The sequence below is a fragment of the Chanos chanos genome, chromosome 12 (genome assembly GCF_902362185.1).
Source record: "Chanos chanos chromosome 12, fChaCha1.1, whole genome shotgun sequence".
In the NCBI taxonomy this organism is placed as follows: domain Eukaryota; kingdom Metazoa; phylum Chordata; class Actinopteri; order Gonorynchiformes; family Chanidae; genus Chanos; species Chanos chanos.
Window position 1 is genome coordinate 12688976 of NC_044506.1, and position 24557 is coordinate 12713532.

Sequence of the window (24557 nt, forward strand, 5' to 3'; positions counted from 1 at the left end):
TTATTATAATAAAAGTAACATCCTGAAAATTACACAGCTCATCACATGAGAATGACCTGGCACCGGCAAACATTTGCAGGACGTAGAATCCTTTTTAGACGGCACAGCACATATACACTAAACTAAACAACGCAAACAAACAGCAAGGGACAATTCGTTCTTGGTGACACAGAGACTCACTTTCATCTTGACAAACTTAAACTGACTCCATTTATCATACATCTTTCCATTACTGTGTTTGATTTACAAAGCTCTACATGGGTAAAAGTAAGAGGATAGAGCAAACAGAGACACAGCAGGGGGGGTTTGCTGAATGTGTAGCAGTCACACATCTTAGTGTACAGCTGTCCCTCACAGAGACAGACATTGCTGGGGTTGTGGTGAGAAACATTGTAAAAAGGCACTGTTCTATAATGCTGTTGTAATGACTGTTTTACATCCTGTACTGATATTTTGATCTGTACTCATACCGGCCCTCTGTTGAAAGCTGTAACCCTTTTAGACATGTACCTTTTGTCTGTCTGCTCCTCTCACCCACTGAATGGAGGGTCATTTGTATGCACAAACAAAGCCTAAAACCTTCCTAAAGAGCATCTTGTATAGTGGGAGCTTTAAAATCAGAGTCCAAGGGGGATGGGCAGGCATGGGGGCATAAAAGGGGCTATTGTCCCTGCACATACACACACACACACACACACACACACACACACACACACGCACGCACGCACGCACGCGCGCACACACACACACACACACACACACACACCTTCTGCCTTGTGGAGCTCCAGAGCCAGCTGCTCCCGTGCCCTGGCCTCCTCGGCTAGTCGCTCTTGCAGCTCCTCTTGTTTGCGGAGAAGCTCGTCCATCTCCGCATTGTGCCTGAAGGACTCCCGCATCAGCTCTGTCTGTGTCACCCTGGCGTGCTCCAGCTGCCCAAGAAAGACAGCAGACACAGAAGGTCAGACACAGCACCTGACAAATACTGCCAAGTGGTAGTGTGGACCACAGAAACTCACACATGGCAGCACGGTTAGCAATGTCAACTTTGTAGATCAGCACATCAGTAGTAGAGATGAAAATAAAAAAAAAAAGGAAAAAGACTGCACTGAAAGGACAATGTGAACAGTACACTCTGTGTGAACACATGATTACATTATTTCTAGACAGGTAACCCCAGTTTTGAGTAACACGTTTTGATACGTTAACCATTTGTTAACCTAGCTCTGACTCTCACAGAAATGGCTGAAAGATCAGTTTAGACCCGTAGTTGTTAGCAGGCCACATTGAAAACACCTCTATATAGTTTAATTGTCTGTGAATTGCCTACGTGCAATAACTTTGATGAGCACAGTCTCTGAACACCCATCACAAAGCACGAATTCCATATCTGCAGCAGCAAAGGTCACGCGCTTGCGACAACTGGTGAGCAGGAACGCCACAACATTTACAGCACAATAAAGGTAATCTTTTCACCTCTGCACACCGGATCACCTGTTCTCTGAAATGCAACGGGACAAAAAAAAAAAAAAACAACACTTACTGTGTAAGGTGGAGTGGGAAGGGAAATTTTAGAGATGACTTTGAGAAGGTGGCCATTTTTCCTGTGATTAATGTGAGAGATCTGAGTCTGAACTATCACGGCGTTTTTCTCGTTTAGGGTGGTGGGGAACGGGAAAGGGCGCGGTAGAGGAACGCGAGATTCCACCTCGTAGATATCCTCATCCTGACCTTCCACCCACCCGCTCCCTAGCATGCTGGACGTCATGTAGGGCCGGTACGAGTCCATTCTGTCCCCAGGCTTCTGTTGTACCAGCTAATCATCTGCCAAAGAGCCTTGAGCTTAGGCCAGTGTCATAACTGACAATGTGGACAAGAGCGAGAGTGCCTTGGCACCATGTGAGAGGAGTAACATTGTAGAACTAAGCAACAGTCTCCAGGGAAGTGTCGCACCGGAGTCTTGGGTAAACACAAGCGCTCACATGGTCGACAAGGCAGAGTACGTTCCAAGTCAACACCGTCAGCGTTTAAATCCTTAAACAAGTTAGAACAGACAGCGGCGGCTCCGGCGGCGTGAGAGGGACGTAAAAGAAGCCCAAAAAGAGAAAGTTACAAAAGTGCCACCTGTGGAGACAAATCCATTCCAAACAAGACTGGTAAAGGCGAGTTGTTGAAAGGCTTTCTCTCTCTCTCTCTCTCTCTCACTCACTCACTCACTCACTCACACTCTCTTTGAGCTCAGCACTCCCTCTCCCTCTGTGACTCCTGCTTGAAACTCATTAGCAATTCCATGCCTCCGTGGCAACGCTCCACTGGGAAAAACGCAAAGCCTCATTAATTGCTTTGCACAACAGCCAGTCGAGGCTGAAAACAGACAGTGTCAGGATCAGGAGGGTCACCTCCCCTCGACTCAATCTCTCTCCCCCCTCCTCTCTCTCTTTTTTTACTCTACAAATTCAAGCAGTTCTCTGAGGAAAGCCGAGCACTTCCTGATCTGTGGGCGTGTGCAGGATACATGTCAGTGGGGGTGTGGTCACAGAGCCTGCAGGGCAAGTGGGCAAGTAGGTTTGCAAATACACACAACTTTGACACACACACACACGCACACACACACCCTTCTACATGAGCTTGTCAAACAGGATTCATATTCCACGTAGTCATGTAAGACCTTTTGACAAAACAAAATTTCACGAAATACCACAGCAAAAAAATGCACCTCACCTTTTTGGTATGACTAACAGGCAAATTATGGTGATTACCACGTCACAGTCTCTCTCTCTCTCTCTGGGAGAAGGTTATTGATAAACCATTTTTTTTCTCTGGACCTAACTGAAGGTAATCACAGACATTCCTGACTGTCTGCTTTCATCAATCTTACTTCATTGCCCTTGTGAACAAGCAGCTAATGAGTACATGATTGACCAGAGGGACTTCCCTACAAGCCAATGAAAAAAAAAACATAAACACACTGCAATACTTATTTTTATGTCAAGATCTGATCAAATTTGTGTCTTTATCACCTTGACATTCCTCTCAAAAATGAAACGATTATTAGGCTTTTAAAATGTCAGACAGGTCTGAGGTTTGCCGTGTAATCTCAGTGAACATCCTAGAGGGGCCTTTTATTGATTTAAGGTAAGCAAGCAGATACTTCAGTGCAGTTTAGTTTAAAGGACACTAACTGTAGAACAATGCCAACAAGCACAGACGAAAAGAGTGTTTGCATAAGCTCTGTTTCCCTTTCTTGTTTCATATGCATATTTCCGATCTCATCTTTCACAGAACTATTCAGTAACCAAGGAAAAAGCAAACTCATGCAAAGCATAAGGCAACACTTTTGAGCTTTTATCTGTATTTTCACTTGGATGAAGAATGATATTTTTGTAAATTATCAATAAACTTGCAGTGAAAAAGAGATCTAATTAGGGCTTATCAAAATTTGATATATTTGGTAATATGCAGTCTGATAACACACACACACACACACACACACACACACACACACACACACACACACACACAAATGCAAACTGACAGGGTTAATACTAAGGACACAGGACACAAATCTCTATGTAAATCACACTGAGTCTAACAGGCTACTGTTGAGAATGACTTATCCCATTGTGAGTCCATTCCATTATCTCATGAGCACAACTCTGTGGTCTCATCTCTAAAAGGACTGGACAGACATGCTAAAGAGAACACAGCTAGTCATCTCACCCCTGTAATACTTTTGGCGTGTTCACCGAATTCACTTTCACAGATGTGACAAATGTGTCCTTCACGCTCAAAGTGCCAAAACAGCAACAAGAGGGGCAAAGAAGTCACAGAACAATCACAGAGCAATTATGTGATTCAGAAATTCCTGTAACCTTCTTAACCTACTGTGATTCTGTGATTCAAAAATTCCTGTAACCTACTCCATGAAAGACACCAGCTATAAAAAGACTACTCTCAATTCAACTGAATATACCCCTCTTTGAAAAAACTATACCCCACTTCGAAAAAAAAACCCAAAACACAACCGCTGACATGACAGCTTGTAACAGTAATAATGAGATGACTCAGAATGCTGAACAAGGTGATGAGCTAAATATTGTCCTTTTATGGTTTTTATCTAAATTGGAAGAGAGTTGAAGCAGTGACCTTTGCATTCTGGAAAACACCGTCATCACAAACAGCTTAAAACAGAATGTTGAAAAAATGTTGAAAAATGTTCTTTTTGTGCAATATCCTGTCTACCTGTGTTTTGAGATTTTGAGTAAATGCATTAGCTCTTCAGAGAAAAATTAAACCAACAAGTTGCTCAGGCCAGTAAAGTAATCTAACTGCAACAGAATAAACACTAAGCCAAAGCCCTGACACACAGGCCTCAATGTAGGGAACAGTCATTATGATGCTCTCGCTGTACCTGTTCTATGAGACCTTCACTCCAACAAACAGCAAAGACCAACAGTAAGCAAACACGTTCAAACAAAACAAGTGACACTTAAGAGTAACCCACAAAAGAGGAAGAAGTCATACTGAGCTTATAAAGAGTTAAAGCTGTCTGCTGTTCTCTACGAGAGGCATTCCTCTGAACCGTGTAGGCATTTAAGACACACTTGATCACACGGTGACGTACGAGGCTAAACGGCTGTGTGGTACCTTGCATTCAGCTGCTGTTCTCATATTAAGACCCTCTGTATTTGTGGTGTTTGGTACCAGATTCATGCAGTGTAAGCTTTATCCTTTCTGTAAAGCCTGAGCGAAAGGCCGGAAGCCTTGTTCTGTTTGGTGCCTTGCGCTTGCTGTACCTGGTTAGTGGTCTCTGTGATGGCCACCAGAAGCTTCTCCACGGCGGCCTGCAGGCGCACGCTGATGTTCATGAGATACTCTTCGTTCTCCAGCTGTAGCTCCGCCCCTGTCAGAGAGCCCTCCGTGAGCTGCTGAGACATCTCCAGACCCTCGTCCGTCTCCGTCTCGCCTGACCAAACGCTCACGTCGTCTGCCATCGTTTCGCTGCCATGGCAACTCTCGTGAGCAGTGTCTGCTCAAAACAAAAGAGTTCTGTTAGTCTCTGGCACTGGTGCCTCTGCTTGCCATCTCTGGACTGGTGATTGCATAGAAAGTGTAAGGGAAACAGCACAACTGATACGCATTATTTAGCATTAGCTCACAATCAGGAGCGCAGATCCATAGAGCAAACTGTTAGAAACATCTCCTGGGTTTTTTTAAAGGTTTTAAAAACCTCCTTAGTTACCTAATTTATGTATTTTCTTTCTTCCCTTCTTTGCCAGTCTAATTCTTGGCTTTTACAAAGATAAAGCATTGCTTAAGCATTGCGCCACTGAGTCACTTAAGTAAAAATCTCTCAAAGTTTTCAAGAGCTTATAAAAATAAAAACACACTCATATAATCTCATAAAAATATTTTGCGCTGTCACTGATCAAAAGGTAACTGTGAAAAACACAACAGGATGTGAATGTGTTTCTACTGCAGGAGACAGCCACATTTAGAGAGACAGTATCAGGAGGCTTTTTGATGCTACTGATCAATATTCATCAAGCTACATTCATCTGTAACCAAGTAATCTCTAAGTATCTCTCATCTCTTCCTGATTTGTCCTCTCTCCCTTTTTGCGTCCACTCATACACACTTCCCACAGTTCAAGGATAAAAACAGAGAACAAAGCAAGGCTCATTTTAGAAGCTGGGTGTGCAAACAAAATCAGTAAATAAAACACCAAGCAAACAGACATCTAAATACTGACTAAAATACGGTTCTCGATAGCATCTCGCGTGACTGTGTAAGCAAAATCGTTGTTCTGTGATGGTTATAGTTTGTTTTATAGAACCAAAGTAATTCCAAAAAATAAAAGAAACACTGTAAGAAAAAAAAAAGAAGAGACAAACGTATTTGGAAGACAGCATAGCACGGCTCTGATAAAGAAGAAAAAAAAAAAAAATGGAAGTGAATTGGCAAGACAAAGGGCACAACTGAACATGATAATACTATTCACATTCCAATCCCAGTGAAAAAAAAAAAAAAAAAATAGATGCCTCAAGCCTCTGAACCAAAAAAATTGCCCTGAATCATTAACCTAGTTCTGCGGTGGGGCTTGTGAGGGCAGGTCGGCTACTCACACACGACTGAATACTCCCACAAGGTGAGCAGGCCTATGGAAAAATGAAGTATGCAGATGGCTCTCATATGTTTAATATGTTAAGTTTAGGAACACAGCGCTGGAATTTAGTCATTAACAGAGTGCAGAGTGATTTCTTAACGAAGATAAACTCAAGGTTGCGATTCGAGTTATTACAACAATAAAGATACAACAGCACTCCATTTTTGTGTATTCAGCAGAGTGTCTCTGTGGTAGAATGCACTCGTGGTTGTGTTTCGTGGGAAATGGTATTTGAGGCAGAGTTACATTTAGTGACACAAACAACAGAACTTATGTTTTACATTTATATTTACATCTATTCATGTCGCAGATAATTTTATCTGAAGTGACTTAAAAGTGAAATTTTGCTCATTCGTGACCAGAGAGGTTTGATAAAATTAGACAGCTGTTTAAGGTTGTTTCAACACTTCTGTGTAGTTCCTGTGGGAACAGTCATCTGTAACAACTGTTATACTCCAAAAAGAATTACTTACTTATCTCTGTGAAAATACTGAGAGTTACATCCAGTAACATTTATTGCTCACTTGTTAAAACTCTCATTTTGAAAACTGGTCAAGCATTTTTTAGATTTATACTATACCATGCCGTCATCTGTGCCCCAAATACACTTCTCAACTGTTTAGACTCCAATCACAAGTCAACAATCCCAACCTTTTGACATACTGAATCCCATCTCCAGAGGGAAATCCCAATGACACAGAACAAAGTGGTATTACGTCACCGTTTTTAAATTTTATACTGATTTTCCTGACAACATGACAACAATCAAGTATAAGAGATATCTGCAATATCCTTGGACCCAGCAAAGGGTACCAGGCTGAGCAGGCAAAACATTTCCTGTGGTCAGTTGAGCAGTAAACTGATGAACACCAATGTTAAAACTGCTCTCACTATGTGGTCACCCTAAGGTTAGCACTGACCTGCTCCTGGTCTTGCAGTCAAACTGCTGTAAGGTTTAAAGGTTTCCACTGAGCCACGCTGCCAAGTGAGTCTGTGCTGAGGGTTCTGCCCCCTACTGGAGGCCTCCAGGATCCCTTCCACATAGCGACCAATAGTCTCCTCAGCAGCCGCAGTGGTCTTCAGCACGTCACTGAGGACCTGTCGCAGACTCTCATTGGCCTTCCTCAGCAAGTTTCTACACAGGGAAGAGACACGTGAGTTTCCAGTGACTCCAGTCCAAAAGCTGCTCCTCAAGCTCGAATGGCAAGACCACTGGAGTGACATCTGATTTGAAGTCAATTATTCAAATGCACTTTTAACACCTTACATTTAACTGTTTTGCATGACATCGTAGATGTTACATAGTCACAGTAAGAATACATGACTATATAATCAATAAAATTGGCGTACATCGTTTTTTCCCCCCATCTCCTTACCTTTCAGTTGTTATAATATCTGGAGAGGGATCTCGGCCTTGGGACGAGGATCGTGATGTCACTACTTGTTCAGAGGCTTTTTTCACTTCCTCCAGTTCCTCCTCTCCTCTCCTCTGTAGCATGTGCATGGGTAGTAAGGAGAAGACAGAGAGAAACCCAGTCATTTCTCGGGCACTAAGTAAGAGACTCTAAAAAAGGTCATCTTAAAATGATTAAGCCAAAGTTTCCTTATGCTCTCCCAGATCAGTGTGTATGCATTAGTTCTGAACCATCGTCCAAATGACCATTGATAAAAGTGTATTCAAATGCATGGGCACTGCGGAGCCTGTGGCATAAAGTCACAAGGGCAGAAACACTACTATCTTTGTGCTGCTATGGCAATAAGTGCACCTGTGTTGAATGGTTGCTCTGGCGACAGGCTCCACCTCTTGGTGGAGTAGAAAAGTGCTGTTTGTTTTGGGTAGAGCCAGTTGGATCACCAGTTTATTGTAAGTTTAAATCAGCATCACAACAGGAAAAGCCTAGTAACTCAAATTGCAACAGCAGAGTAATACTTCCTCTTAGAATAGACCACTAATTAAAAAAGGATTTCAGTCTCACTGAAAGATAGGGGCAAACAGAGTTGGGATCAATTCACGATTACATTCAACAATACCCATTCAAGTGAAGAATTAGAATTAGAATTTTTGGACTGTCCATCATGTCTCAAAAAATTTCAAAGCTGACCTCTGCTTGATCACAACAATGAGTAGGTCCATAAAAGAGGAGCTTTTTGTAAATGATGTTCAAAGTTACCTCAGAGAGACTAGAGATAAATGATGGAAAGTTCTAATGCTTTGGACGCTGCAGTGTATATAAAAACAAAATAAAATAAATAAATAGATAAATAAAATAAACTTGCAGAGTCACGTCTCACTGATGTGGTGACAACCAGTCAGAAGAAGGGCAGTTTGTGATAGCTGACAGGTCAGTGTCAGACTCAACAAGGTTATGTTTTGTGTGAAAACTATGACATCTACTGATAAACAGAACGAGGGTTTGATACAGATATTGTTATTGTCAAAATAACACAAAAATGTGACTGAGGAACTTTGTTTATTTGTTTTCGTGTAACAAACAAACAAACAAAAAAAATTGAATGAGACTTTGAAAACCTGTGGCGAGGGCAGGTATACCTGTGCTAATTTCTCTACTTTATCACAGCAAACAAACCACCACAGACTTATTAGGCAAAACTTCATTCATGTATCTGCTGATTACCTTTTCTGTCTGTGTGCTTCTGTTTTGCATGCCGGGCCGACGTTTCTCTCTTCCGTCCCTTTCTCTTCTCTCTGTTTCATCTCCCTCCGATGGCCGTTTCATCCCTGCTTCCCTCTGCTAAAAACAAACCAGCCACATAAGAGTCAAAATCGTGTTATGAGCACTCTGACAGGAACTGGTAAATGTAGAAATGAAATACTATCATACCATAAACGAAAGTCAACCAACAACATACACATGCACTGTCGCCACTTCACAACGTTTCAGCATCTTCGCTTTTAGATCATAAGCACATGGCATTACTTCTTCTTTGCCATCTTGGACCACTCCATTTAACACATGCTATACACCAGGGATATTACTGACCTAAAGCTACTGCTCCACAAACCTTAAGTGATATCTACTAACTCCAGACAAAGGTAAAAGGAGAAGATGTGTCAGACCCGAGCTTTGCCATGACCTCTGCTGATGGGAGAATCGTTTTCAGTGCTAATAATATAGAATTTGTTGCGAGAGCACAAAGGACCAAGTTAAAGCTCCAGGTAGCATGATAAACCATGCAAAACCAAACCACAAGTACACATCTTTGGATAGCTCAGGGCTGAGAGTAACAAATACACACAGTCAAATCCACATGAAATATCACTGCAAAAGGACCCAAGAGAGCAGAGTGCTTCTAACACAGAACTGGCCTGTATGTGTTGGAGCTGAGCTTGCAGGCTGTCCAGTTGAGCAGTGAGGAGTTGCTGCTGATCTCTATGGAACTCAAGCTGCTGGGCGTGGGAGCACCTGAGAGCCTCCAGCACCCGCTGGTGCTCCTGCTCCTGCTGAACAAGCTCTAGCTGTAGCTCCTCCAACATCTCAGCATCTCCATCTCCAACCCTCCCAACCAACTGTACACAGGCACTCAACTACGTTACACTATGTTACAGTTAGAGACCGACATTCAGTTAGACTCTAGCTTTACACAGTCACTTGATCACTTTAGACTCTGTCATACTGTCACTGACTCCACCATTTGTTGTTTATAATCACGGATTACACTAGATCCCAGCACTGGGTGTACAGAGATACTCATATGGATTAAAACTGGGAGGAATCTAATACAAAGGAAATAAAAACTAATTTACCAAAACTGAAATACTCCTTTATTCCCTATATGTTGTCTGTTCAACTATGACTACTGACTATATATGCACAGTCTAATACTGTGTACTATATGGAGTCATCTACATTAGACTGTATGGTGTAGGATTTCTTCAGTATATCTACCACACACATGCAGTGTTACTAGACAACCATTAGATTTTAACTCCAACTGGATAGAGTTCTGAATTATGCTCGATTAGTCCCAACTGAAACACCACGCTGAACCTAAATGGACTAGCATGTCAGCATGCCGTAATTACAATGATTCATTCCAAAGCCTTAAGACAATGCTGAGACGTAAGAGATCCATTCTGCTGTCTGAGTAGATAATGATAATTAGACTCTGTGATTCACTGTACATGGGGCCACAGTGCACTAAAGACTTCACCACTCGAACATATATGGCTCCAGAGTTACATTATCTGTTAAAAAAATGTACCGCATTTAATTTCAAATGTGACAACAACCCCCAAATACTCGGTTAACTGCTGCCGACTCAAACGTCCTATATGAGATTATTAGAGAGGGCATAAGTACAGTCTCTTCCTTGGATTGTTCTGGAACAGTCTCAGCAGTATTTTAAACATTAGCCTGCTCAACCCTGGGGTGAAGAGCTTGATTCTCATCATGTCAAAAGTACATTAAAGCAGTAGCCAGCGTGTGTAACCATGCATTAAACGTCTAGTGAAAAGCCTGATGGAGAGGGGAGGGGGTTGAGAGAGAGAGAACAAAATCAGATTTGGCTAAGTTGTAGGTTGTTCACACACCACACTTCCTGATGTGTGTGCATAGACACATGCACTTGGAGACAAGCACTCCAAAACAAATAGTTATTATGTTCAGAGGCCTAATCAATCAAAAATGCTGACATGGACTTTAATTAAAATACCGTCTCAGCAAAACTGCAAATGAATTTGGCCTTAAGCATAACCGCATCTTCTCACATTAAACCATCCTGCTTCATGTCTTATTAATTTTAGTGATATCACAAATATACATGTATAACATATAAGGAACGCATAAGGAAACCGCCACAAAATCGATGAATACATAACATCATAAATAAAGTTGTTCTTACCAGTAGCACAACGTGTTCTTTCTGCCGGTTCAAAAATTTTTCTTTACAAAAACTTTCAAACACCATGGGCCTGCTCTGGGATGTGCTGAAAATGTGATGCTAAATATAATTCTTATAACTCACTGCTCTGACAGAGCCTTCATTGATTTTGCACAACGGTTCGCACTGTAAAAGAACAAGAGGCTAAAGAGCTGTGTTGGAATATCAGAATCCCCCTGCCGTAAGCACAGACACAGCGTGAGGCACACTAGCCATGCGCTAAAGAGCAGCCCTCAACAGCGCTCACCTTTGAGTCACCGCCAAAACCGCTCTTCCATTCTTCAGCCGACGCCACCTTCCCCGAACCCAAAGTCCCCTGCGCAGCTCCAGGGCTGGTGTCTCCAGACGGGCTCTGAGTTTGATGCAACTCCTCCTTTAGCAAGAGCAGCTCCTCTGTCCTTTCTCTCAACTCTCTCTCCAACCTCTCTCTCTCTTCCTCGTACCGCCTCTTCAGCTCTACGTGCTCTCCTTTCGACAGCACCCTCGGAGACAAGACATCCCCGGCGTTCTCGTATAGCCCGGCTGAAGAGTCCTCGGCCTGGGTCTGCATAGCTGATGTGGTCTCCTTGGCTTGTTTACTGATCCTGGCCAGTTCTGTCTTCCGGGCAAACTCCACAGACATCTGCACTATCACCTGCAGAGGCAGCACCATGAGAGACCATTAATTAGGGAAATAACTCAACCGCAAACAAAAAGTGGATGTTAAAACATATGTATTGCTGACAACTATGTTGTAGAGTTCGTGCATGCAGAGAATTTAGTTGCGTTTATTTGAATACATCATAAAAAACTAAAATGCTTAAAGTTTGGATATGCAATATACCTAAACTCTTTGCAGCAGTGACTGGAAGGAGTTCATAATCTCTAATTCAATAATCTCAAACATCAGTAATTTCTAAATCTATAATTCATGTCAGCAATGTGAAGGAGAAATGCTATCAGCCGTTGTTTTTCCAATGACTTAAATACACTTTTGGTTTAGCACAGTTCTAATCAAGCTTACACATTAATAGTTTAAAAAAAAGTTGATAATAGTTAAAAAAACCAGGTGGAGGAAAACAAGTCATATGCTTTTTTTCATACCATGTTTATTAAGTTTATCTCCAAGCCTAGAAAGTTCATCTCAAAGACTAAACTGATTCTCTACCTTGGCTATTTCCTCTTCCACTCTTTCCTGATGTTGTCTCTCCAGTATCTGGCTGAGGTAGTCCTGAGTTGCCAGCTCCTCGGTGGAGAGCTTTCCTCCTCTGAGGCTCCCAGAAGCCTGAGACTGTTGTTCTCCTCTCACGCGCTCCAGCTCCGTACGGTGCTGCTCCTTCAGGGCTGCCACCTCCTGCAGGTACTTATGATACAGGGCTTTCCTCAGTGTCTGCAGCTGCTCACCCAAACCCACGGGCTTGACGGGCGAACGCGGCTCCACTTCCACGTCCACATCCTCTTCCAGCTGAGAGGAGGCGCAGCGGGCAGGAGAGCGAGAGAGAAAGGGAGAGCGCGTCAGTGATGAGGCATTCAGTGGCTGGTGTGTGAAAGGCTCTTTTTTCACTCGGATTTTAGCTCAGCGGTAGGCTGGTGCCCTCTCTCATAGAGAAGCGGACTGAGAGCGTGTGTCTCATGAGCTGATGCACAAACAAATAAATATTGTGCAAAACAACTAGGAGTCTGTCGCTGTTTTCTGAATTACTCTCTTCACAAAACCGCTATTTAGCTTTTGTACATCTCCTTTTGGCGGCGTCTTTACTGAACCTGAGCGTTCAGCGGCTTATTCACTATATCATTTTCTGCTCACTAACCATTTATTGAGATGTACCTTAAACTCAGCTTGTTCATCGTCCCTCATATATGACCTATATTTATATGCAACTGTCATAAGTAAATCATGCATGTGGGATCAGTCCAGTTCCTCTTACCTTCCTCTGTCTCCTCCTTGCATTCTCTCTAATTCTAGCTCCCCCCTTTTTCAATTCTGATTCTATTTTACTCTTCCCTTCATTATCTCCATCGTTCTTTTTCACTATACCTCTCTTCCTCTCTATCTGTCCGTTCTTTTCCTCCTTTGTCTCTTTCTGCGGCATGTGAGAAGCAGTGTCTCATCGTGCCCAGCTGGAGATGAAGAGAGCAAGGGAATGATTGATAAAAAAAAAAAAAAAAAAAAACAGGACTGGCGCACTCACGCGAGTCAAATTGGCCTTTCACGCAGCTTAAGACTATGGCAATGCATTGCATAACATTCCAGTGAATCCACTATCAGAGAAATGCATTTGAACATGGCCTCTGCAGCCATGCGCTGTGCTGTACAGATCTAGGGCAGGTTTTAGCCACGGGCAGCGCTCACCCTCGCTGTGACGCTTCACTGACTCACTTCATTTAAATAAGCGCTTCATTTTGTCAAATGAACACGGAATAGGGTCAGTGACAGGGAATGCTAGATGAGACTAACCTTAAACTCTGTCTCGTCTTCTTTTTGCACAGACAGCTGGGTAACACTGGGAATGCTGAAAAAGAACATGATTCAAACTTTTAACAACGATGATAACAGCACCTAGGCAGAATGCCAAAGTGTGTGCTCAGGAAACGTTTTTAGTTAGGATGTTAGGCAGGCGTTGACAATAAAACAGTGGTCATTTTCAAGCAAAAGCATTTCAGAAACAACTTAGAACATGATTAAGACAATTAGTCCTTGCCCTCTGAAGAGGACAGTGGTAAATTTAATTTTAAGCATTGCTTTGTTCTTTATAAACATCAATTATACATCAAGAATGGTCAAACTCTCAAATCACTTTCAAATTACTTTTAAATGAAGTCATTTTTCAAAGAAAGCATTAAAGCATTTATTAAACTTCTCTGTCATAAATTTCCTGTACTATCAGTTGGTCTGTTCAACTTATTTCCTTATATTTCCTAATATTCTGAAGTCCCTGTTTGCCCCCAGTGTCTGAACAGTACGGGCCCTGCAATTTTGTGCAACCACTCTGCAGCTCATTACTGTTAAAATAACAACTGACTTACAGTGAGGTGCTAAGTACATCATTTTCTTTCACACTCTACTCCAATTCAAAACTCGTCCATTATTAAACACTAGGTGGCACTACTACCACAGGATCAGGCGTTTACCGAAAATTTCCACAATGTTTTTAGCAAGTCAAACACCTAAATTCCACATAACAATATTTATCATTTTATGTCTGGAATATTAAAAAGTATGAAATAATTAAATGAATTCTTGAAAATGACAATATTAATTTCACTGACAGTTTGTAGCCATGTAATTCATTGAATTTCTGTCTCCAAAAAAGAAAAATGAACATGAAAAAGAGGAGACTATTGTCTGATTGTGACAGAAGTCTGTGGCTGAGTCTTTAAGGCATTAGCCCGGTGTTGAGACGATGGCTTAAACCACTCTTTAACATTTAACCACAGGCTCTTCTTGGGAAAATCATCTGACACCAGTTCTCTTCCTGAGGCCTCAGTCTCCCACACAGACTCTCTCTGCCTCACGCGTTGGTTAAGTCAAACACACGGCCCACTCTCCATTAACTGCACACATACAAGTGAACAAACACATCTCTCTGAGGTTTAACATGAACGAGGCTCACTGCCCGTAAAGCCGTAAGTTAACTCCCAAACTTCAGATGACTGCGACAGCTGCCGTCACACCTCTGTAAGTCTCTGATAAAAACGTGGGAACATAACAAAATGAAAAAAAACAGCAATTTCCTTGTTGGTCTAAATTGAGTCTTCAACTGACTCCACTTCATAGCTGCAGACAAAGAGACCAAACCCATTTACAAACGAACAATAAATAGATGCAACTAGAATCCCATTCGTGCCCAGTAATGAAACGGTTAATGACACCCGCGCGGCGGACGGGGCTGCACAGAGATAGCTCTAGAATTTCCCTAGAGAGTGTTATCAGGTCACACACTACTGATAAGCTTTTCTGCCCTCATTCAGCTGCAACACAACAACAGCAGGAGCGCGAGCAGACTCTTCATCAATCTTTCAGAACTTCACGTGGGCGACAGACCCTCACTTTCCCACCTGCCCTGCCATTCCATTATTAATCACAGACATGGAGATATTCAAATAACTTTTCTTTTTTTTTCATACAGTGTGAACATCAATCAAATGCCGCTCACACTTGAACCTTTGTTGTCAGGACACAGAGACTAAGATATAAACAGAGTCTGAGTGGAGATAGCAACATACATGAAGGTCAAAACCGATAAAAGCTTGAATGGAGCTTGGACGTATATTGTAAGCAGTATAATACTGAAGCATATAATACTGAAAAATACTGCATTGCTACTGTGCTGCAGCTTTGTCTTGTACATAAGTCATACAGAGAAAAGGAAATGACTTCTCAGAGCCATAGAATCAGCCTCATGTTCAATGGATGTTACAAATGTTGGACAAGCTGAGACGTAAAGAGAAGACGTACCTGAAAAGGCCTTCTGTGCCGGTAAATTCCTGAAGCTTCTGATGCAGGAGGATAATCTCTGTGGTGTAGCGCTCCTCCATCTCTTTGGCCTGCTGTTGGTAGTAGGCACGCAGGTGCTCGATCTCCTGTTTGTGTCTCTCCTCCAGCTGGGCCTGCTGCTGCTGGAACTCAGCCCTCAGCCTCTCCACCTCCTCCCCCTGGATCAGTGGAACCCTCAGGTCTGCAAAAAAAAAAGAAAAAAAAAAAAGAAAAAGGCATATTTTACAGTCAGTTTTTAAAGACATTTAACCCCACTATCTGCTTACAGCTTAAATGAAAAATGCACAAACTAAGGTATTTCTTATGGGTGCAAAAAAAAAAAAAAAAAAAAAATCAGAATTAAATGATTAAAGTGATTCCAATATGACATAAAATTCTTGCTGATGAGAAGCTGTTAGAAGGTTTGCGTGGATGATTAAGTGTAAAATATACATGTGCAACATACTATGAATGTGAACCAGCAGGTTTATCTGGAAATCTCTCTTAGCACTAATATTAACTGAATCTACAGTCATAAATTACTGTGGGAAAATCTGAAAACAGAAACACTGCTATACAGCACTACTTGCTATACGTTAAAAAAAAGCAAAAAAAGAAAAGAAAAGCAAAAAAAAAGAAACTTTAACAAAACCAAACTGAAAGTGGATATTTAAGTCCAGCAGTAGAGATCTGAATGAAAGCCATTTCAAAGAGAGCACTAGTGGAAGCCGGCTATATTTACCACTGGTGTCCTGAATGGCAGTCTGGGATCCATCAATCTGCATACGCAGGCTGGCAATCTCCTCTTCACTGCTCCGCCTCAGCTCATCGTAAGCCATCTGCAGTTCCTCCATCTATTAGGCATAAACAGCGTTTACTATGATTATCACCTTCGTCACAACACAGTGAGTCAGCCGTCACTACGGCTCCCAGGCATCGATAATCACAGGCAAAGCTGTTCATCTCAGATCACAGTGTGACAGTCCGACATTTCTGCATATCTTTACACGTCTTCTCTCAGTCTGTTTTAGCCCTAGCCTGTTCATTTCATTCTCATTTCTTAAGGTCTTCCTCTCTTAAATGTCGCTACATTTCTTTCCTCCTTTTCCATTTTATTTCAATTTTGCATTCACTGGTCTTCCATTCCCCTTCCCTGGCCACAGTTCAAATCCACACATTAACAATGCAAGCATGTGAGGATCCAATATAATTTGTAATATATAAACAGTATACAATCACAGTTAGTCACAGTTATTTAAATGAACTGCACAATCTGTCAAAAGGCAGAGGTAATTAAAAAAAGATGTATTTCTTGAAGACATCTTACTTTGTTTCCATCAGCCCTCAGGGAATTCTGTAACTCAAGGAGATGGCCATGAGCCATTTCTATGGCCTCTTTCAACTGCTGGAGGCTTCTGCACAGATCTATACAGGAGATTGAAAAAAAGAACATGGATTCAATAGATTTATAATAGCATTACATAATCCAACTATGGTCATATCCTACATTAACAATCTTGTCATCACCTTTTGCCTCCTGTAGCTGTGAACTGACATCTCTGGTTTCCTGGTCTTGAACATCACGGCCATGACTCCTAACAGGGTCCTTGTGCTGCAGAGATTGCACAACCTCCTCTCCGAGAAGCGTCCTGAAGGACTATTGAACAAAAAGAAAAATCAGTAACTGAAACAAAACGCTTCAATGTTATCTCAAAATCATGGATGTCAAATACTTTTATTTTCCAAAAATCATGATATTTATATATATATATATATATATATATATATATATATATATATTCTAATTCCATTTAAAGTCCCAAACCTGAATTATCTGGTTGCATTCCTCTGACACTGTTTCAGTTAAACGTTGGTATCTTGTAGATCTGGGATCGCCCTTGACAACTTTTAAAAAACAACAATCAGAACAACAACAATCAAAATCATTATTTACACTATTATTTGCATGTAGAACAATTTATCTGTAATTTAACTTATTAATATTTAATTCAGCGCAACTTGCCGAGCCTATATACTAGTTTGCCTCTATTACATAAAATCTGATTAAGGTAAAATAGATGTGCACTCAATGGAGATGACTGTTGTCTTATCTGAGCTGAAACTGACTTGGTGGCCATCAAGACAAAACAAATGTTTCACAATATGTTACACTATTCTTTTCACATTTTAATATGACAGTCCCAGCTGCTTCATAATTGACTTGCTGTACTGATTGGGTTAATGCAATCAAAGCTTAATCAGGTGTGCAATGCTGTAAATGACTTGAAAAGACAGATTAAGCACTGCATTAACAAATGAACCATTCTGTCAATCAAACGATAGTGTTAAACAATTATTATTTGTAAGTGAACCTACAACATTCATCACTTTTTTTTTTCCAAGCTATAAAACACAGTCCGTCTCGCTCCACTTGCTTCTCCATTGGTCAGCATCCACACATTCATAAAAGATGCATCAAAATAAACACGGGGGTCTGTTTGATGTGGCTCCAGGTCTTTACTGACCAGGTTCCTGACCTTTAACATCCTCCAGCTCTCTCTGATGCTCTTCCTCCAGTCGTTGGAGCTCCTGCGCGTGAGCTTGCCGAAGTTCCTGCTCTAACCTGCGCAACTGGGCCTCTGCTTGCGCATGCAGACTCTCGCGCTGCAGCTCCAGCTGGGCAGCATGGATCTGCGAAAGACTGATGCGCTGGGCCTCCATGTGCAGCCGGCACTCCTCCTGTAGAGAGGGCAAGCACACCTGCAATTTAGCATAACAAGAGAGAGAGAGAGAGAGAGAGAGTCTATTATACATAACACAAAGACCAAAGAAGACTTCCCAGGCTTTCTGATTGATGTGTTAACACTGATTTGTCGCGTCTGCATTTCAAATGAACTTCAAGGCAATGCAGTGGATGAAAATAAACTGTAGTAAAGACTAAACTGACACAACAGCAACAGCAAAAAATGATTAAGTGTGAAAGGCAAACACAAGCTTAACATCTGTAATGAATGCAATCATAAGTTTTCTTCCATGGATTACAATTAATAAAAAAGATAACAGAAGATAATAACAAAGACACGAGGGAAATAAACTAGATTCAATATCTACAATATGATAAAACAGCTATTATTATCAGCAGTTTGAATTGAATGCACCTCCTGGCTGTTCAGTATATCAGAATACAGAACCAGGATGGAGATATTTACATGTTCCATGCCCTCCATGTCCTCTTGCTGTGTCACAGGGCCAGGTTCTCTGTGGTCCCCATAACTTCCCTGACTCTTCTTCACCTACAGAGGAGAAGGTACAAAATGGAGCAACAAACATTGCACCATAACATTTTATTCATGCCAGTAAGAGACAAACAGAGATGAAGATGGCATCTCACAAAAAGGACATTAAACGGCATGTCAACACAGTGCAGCATGTTGATGTAACATGAAGGACAAATGTTGTGTTTTCATTACTGGCATTGCTCAGTTTTAAGAGAATGACCATCAGGCGCGGTGAAGCCTTAGGGTGGAAATGCACATGAATGACTGACAAAATGGCTTCTCACCTTGAACCACTTACTTCCTGCGAAACAGGAAAGAAACTATGTTGTTTATTTTTATGAGGAAGACAAATCAGGTAGTTAGAAAGAAATATTTCAAAAAAATTTATAGATGGGGATAAAAAGAAAAAAAAAAAAAAACAGTTGCCACTTACAAAGTCTTATCACACATCATAAGATCTACACCTTCTTTAAATGCATGGTAAGTGTACTGAGGCACAAAATGTTGACCACTTAAGATCAATAACAACTTGTCAGACCTTGTGTTTGTTACAGCTTATATATTCAGAATAAGAAGCATCATCACACTGTGTTGATTGTAAACTGTGCCTTAATGGGTAGGGGAGTTAAGCACTCATGATATCCTTCAATCAGACAAATGGATATCCCCCTCCTACACCCTGCTCGCTCTCTCTCTCTCTCTCTCTCTCTCTCTCTTTCGCTCTCTCAATCACGACTCTTTCAATTGCTCCCCGTTCGGTGCCCCTGGCTCTGATTAAGTGGCATGAGCAGTTCTCAATCCGTATAAATGCCTGCCACACTTTTCACCTGTAGCACAGCATGTAGGCTTTGTGTCGACTAATAGTTCCCTAGCAGATCCCAGGCTCCTAATGCTCGACCAATCTAAAACCAAGTCCACCGGTTGCTAGAGCTTCATACAAAAATCATCACAGATCAAAGAATTCCTTTTTGATATGTTGTTTCAAAGATAGGAGAAATGGCAAAAACTATTTCAGATCGAGACATGCAAGATGCATCTATATGTAAGGTGATTTTACAGTTTATAATCCAGATAGAGTGATCAATTCAGAAAACTAATTCTGCTTTCACAGAATGAACTAAATGCATGCATGTATCTATATCAATATCTAGCTACTTTAAACGTCACAAATTCTCAGTTAAACAAATCATTCAGACAAACATACTGTGAGGAGGACAAGAGAGGGAACGGTTTTTGTGTCGACTAAGAGTACCGCAGTGTCTGCGTTTATGTAAGAAAAGCATTACTGCTTACCTGCTTCTCAATGTCAATCTTCTGTCTCTCTCTGTCGTGCCTCTCATTGGAATCATCAGTGACAGAGCTGCGTTGTGTGTGCAACATCCATACGCTCTCACTCTGCTCTGCGGCACTCTGATCCTTTTTTCTCTGCTCTAGCTCGCTACAGCCCTGTTGCTTCACTTTCTGCTGCTGATCGCTTTGCACTGGCTGAATGAGGGGGGGTACAGAGGTCTCCTCAACAGGTACCTCCCTAAGCCGGTGGAGCTGAGCCAGTAACGTTCGGTTTTCCTGCTCCAGGGTGTTATGTTGTTCTAGAGCTAAGTCGCGCTCTCGCTCAGCTCCCTGCAGGGTATACTGGAGCGCCTTAACCTCCTCTTCCAGAGATTTGATTTGGAGGTAATGGTCCTCAGTGGAGCAGGAGCCTGCAATACTGCCTGGAGACTGAGCAGTTTGCCTTTTATGTTGAATCAGTAACTGAGTCTGAGCCTCCAGTTCTCGCTCCAGCTCTTTATTCCTGGCCATGACCCCTTTGCTCTCCTCTCTCATGAGTCTCAGTTCTCCCTCCAGCTCTTTCACTCCATTCTCCATCATTGTCAACTTTTCTGTAGCCTCAGAGAGTTTTGATCTCAGGTCCGCTTTCTCTCTCTCTGTCGTTTCTAACTTCTCCATCAGCTCAGTTGTGTGTTTTTCTGCCAGCATTTTGCAATCTACTGTATCATCTTCCATTTTGTCCTCTTGGTTGACCTGGAGGAACTCAGATGGTCTTTCCTCTGCGGGCTGCTGCAGCTGCTGAAGCTGTGCCTGAAGACTGCACAGTCTTGCCTCGTATTCCAGGGTCTCCTTCCGGAGCCTCTCCTCTAGTTGTATTTTTACATTCACAAGGCACGTGTACTCGTCCTTCAGCTCCTGATAATTCACCTCAAAGTTCTTTTCTGCAAATGAGAATGTGTTCTTCTGTTTGTCGATTTCCTCTTTCAGATCCATCAGTTGTTTATGCATTTGTTTGTTCTCCGTGGAGAGAGAATCCATTTTCTGCTGGGTGGCCTCTCTCTCCTCATTCAGGTGCTTTATTTCATCCCTCATGGACAAGTTCGATTCTTTCAAAATATTATTATCATACTCAAGCTCTTTCCTTTTAATCTCCCAACTCTCTTCTTTTTCTTTTGTCTCCTTTAGCAGCAGTTCATTTTTTTGTAACACATCTTTGAATTCACTCTCCCTGGTAACCCGATCGCTCTCAGCCTGCTTTAACTCTTCAATCTCGAGCTGAAGCTCCTTCAGTTGTTGAACCAGCTCTTTTGCCTTTGAGTTCTCCAATGCCTGATTTAAATCATTTTTTAATGCAACTATTTCCTGCAACAAAGAAACTCTTTCTGTAGCCAAAACTGCTTTTTGTTCCTCTACTGATTGTAGCCTCTCCTCATAGCTTTTTCGCAGCTCTTCAAGGGACTCACGGTGCCTCAGTGCCATCTCATTGCGTATGTTCTCCACATTGAGCAGACTTTCCCTCTGAAGGTCCTCCCTGAGTCTTGACAGCTCCTCCTCATGACTGAAGAGCAGCTGTGTCCTCAGTCGCTCCAGTTCAGCCTCCTGTGACTCAGCCATACGATCTAGCACTGCATCCTTCTCCCGCTCCAGCATCTCCAGCTTGATCTTGTAATTGGTGATCTCTGACTCATGTTTGGCCTCCAGCTCATTATTGGCATTTTCAGCCATTGCCAACTGAGCCTGTAGATCTTTGATGGCATCGTTCAACTGCTGAGCTTCACTCTGATGGTCAATGCTTTCATACCTTACCTCGACCCTTTCTTTGGCCACTTGTAGATGCTCCACCTGACTCTGCAGACTGAGTTTCTCCTCAGCTACCTGTGTCAGCTCCTGCTTGGCTTTTTCTCTTAGCACCTGTGTCTCCTGAAGTTTCTGCTGAAGGTCAATAACTTTAACATTTAGGGCATTGATCTCTCCACTGCTATGCATGTACTGCTGTCTCAACCTGTCAAGCTCAGACTGGTGTTGCTCCTTGATCTTGTTCATATCATCAGAGTGCTGTTCCATCATTTGATTCACTTCTGCTGAATGTTGGGCACGAAGCTCCTGTTTCATCTGCACAATCTGCTGACCATACATCTCATCTAGTTCAGCCCTGAGCTGCTCCATCTTATGGGCCATTTCCTCTTCCATTCTTTGGACAACCTGTCCCTCTGACTGGCTGCCCTGATGATAACGCTTCTGAAGGTCTTCCACTGTGCCCATCAACTGCATGATCTCAGCAGAAGACATTCGTTCTTTTTGCCTGGATACAGATAACTCACCTTGGCAGCTCTCAAGCTCTTGGGTCTTTAATGATAACTGTTCATTTAAGGCAAGCAGTTGCTGTTCTGAGGCCAGGAGCTTCTCCTTAAGCTCAGTCAGTGAGACCTGGTGTTCAGACATGAGTCGTTCCTGCTCAGCTATTAACACATCTTTCTCTTGTAATCTCTCTACAAATGATTCAGCTTCTTTTCTCCTGACCTGTGTGGGAAAAATATCGCTTTGCTTTATAGCTGTAACTCTTACAAGGAAAATGTGCCTCATGACTATTGCCATGATGACGTATTAATATGATAGGGATCTGTGCTTGCTTAATTACTATATGCTGCAAGATTGTATCTGTGTGTTAGATCAAAGAGTATTTATCATGCAGAAGACAAGGCCTCTGAGTGGACTGTGTGTCTGTGCCACTCAGGGAGCAAACATCGAATATCCTGTGCTCTGTGAGAAAAATTATCTTGTATACCCCTACACATGTCCTTGGAAGTTAGTCTTAATATATAAAAAGCTCTGCACTCCTTAACCTCAGTGAAAACTGCTTAATGTCTGAGGTGTGCTTCTCCCATGCACATAAAATAAAGGTAAATGATTCATCACATCTGAAGTTTGTTGTCTCTGAAAATTAGCAACTCGCATTACAGGGGACTCCAAATTTCCCTTCCACTTGAGGACACACTGATCTGTTTAGTGTAAGCAATGAAATCACGCCATGTGTTGCAACTGCATGTGTGCCATGAAAAAAATCGATGCATGGTGTAAGGAGAAGTTAATTAACTACCATGATCTGAATCATGCAAAAAAAAAAAAAAAAAAAAAAAAAAATAGGCCAAAGCTTAAGAAATCAATAAGTGTAGGGTGAGTTAATAGTATATATAGCCAAGGCCATGAGTAAGACAAGTCATTGAAATGTTCCTACAAGCGCAAGGACATAACTGGTACACATTTCTCATTCTTCAAAAGAATGTTTTAAGGTACTCAGCTAAAGAGACTGCACATGTCTCAGCATAATAACACTCATTACTGGTATAAAAATCTCAGGACTCACATCTGCATAAAGAATATGTTAGTAATGCCACACTCACTAACCGTGTTAATTATGTTAGTCACGAATTTGCATGACCAATTAAATCACGTACCATCTCACTTTCGTTCAGCATCTGCTGAAGATGATTTATCTGTAACAACTGCTCCTCACTCTGCCTCTGATGACCTTGGACCTGAGCATCTCTCTCTTCCAGCTGCTGCTGGAACAGAACTATTTGCTGCCTAGCTTGGAGAAGATCTGCAGCTGTGCTGCTGTGACTTGTATTCCTCAAAGTTTCTCCTGCCTGGAGCTGAAGAACAGTAAGACTAATGAAATCCACATGAACAATAGCAAAACACACAAAATCCACTGACCGGGTGACAAAAACATGTCATGTCATGCATACATGTATGGAGTGAACCTGAAGCAAACTGACAGATAAAAGATGTTCATAATGGAGGCTTCTCATTAGCTCCATAAAAGCTGTGACATAATAAGCGGTAAACACCATCTGATGTAGAAGTCAGACAGGCAAACACCGAATAACAAACAGAAAAATAACGATGACAGCAACTTTGTAACCATGAAGGATAGAAATGAGGAAGATCTGCTACCTGTTGGAACTGTATCTTCAGTTTCTGACTTTGCTCCGTTAACTCTAGGAACTCCCTCATCACCTCATCCTTCTCTTCCCGTGCCTGCTGGAGGTTAGCCGTGAGCTGGGTGATGATCCCATCTCTTTGCTTAAGCGCAGCTTCAAAATCCTGAAGCTTTTAAGGGAAACAAAATATCACTGATCAATAACTTTCCCTAACCTGAAACAAAGTCGAAATATGTTACTCATATAACCATAGCTCCCTAAGCAAAGGACAATGTCATTCGAGCAATTCAATACTTTTTTTCATCTATTTATTTAGTTTGAGAATTATGAAAATATGGAATGATATAAAAGAAAGAAACAAACAAAAAAAAACAGCTATAGCAGTCCAGGCACTGGCACTCAGTCAAAAGACATATCATTACCCAGAGGAGTTGTGCAGGCTCATCAAAGGAAGGTCAGTGCCATGGCATATGTGGGCAAAGCGAGGCCATTTCTATTGCCTGTCCTACGGTGGATGACTCAGTGCAAGAAAAGCGCTCTTTAAA

General features: G+C 41.9%; 1 protein-coding gene across 1 annotated transcript in view; it reads right to left on the reverse strand.

Annotated features, from left to right (window-relative positions):
- The window catches only part of akap9 (A kinase (PRKA) anchor protein 9), a 58059-nt gene that overhangs the window by 23072 nt on the left and 10430 nt on the right, over positions 1-24557 (reverse strand). Inside the window, exons 6-23 of the mRNA XM_030788496.1 lie at positions 24026-24181; positions 23524-23721; positions 20093-22588; positions 18731-18814; positions 18059-18281; positions 17347-17426; positions 17049-17178; positions 16849-16946; positions 16264-16375; positions 15504-15723; positions 13503-13557; positions 12213-12509; positions 11313-11699; positions 8800-8916; positions 7540-7652; positions 7084-7298; positions 4794-5026; positions 767-929 (exon numbers count right to left, since the gene is read on the reverse strand). Of these exons, the coding sequence (XP_030644356.1) occupies positions 767-929; positions 4794-5026; positions 7084-7298; positions 7540-7652; positions 8800-8916; positions 11313-11699; positions 12213-12509; positions 13503-13557; positions 15504-15723; positions 16264-16375; positions 16849-16946; positions 17049-17178; positions 17347-17426; positions 18059-18281; positions 18731-18814; positions 20093-22588; positions 23524-23721; positions 24026-24181 (5377 nt within the window). The remainder of the gene's footprint in view (positions 1-766; positions 930-4793; positions 5027-7083; positions 7299-7539; positions 7653-8799; positions 8917-11312; positions 11700-12212; positions 12510-13502; positions 13558-15503; positions 15724-16263; positions 16376-16848; positions 16947-17048; positions 17179-17346; positions 17427-18058; positions 18282-18730; positions 18815-20092; positions 22589-23523; positions 23722-24025; positions 24182-24557) is intronic.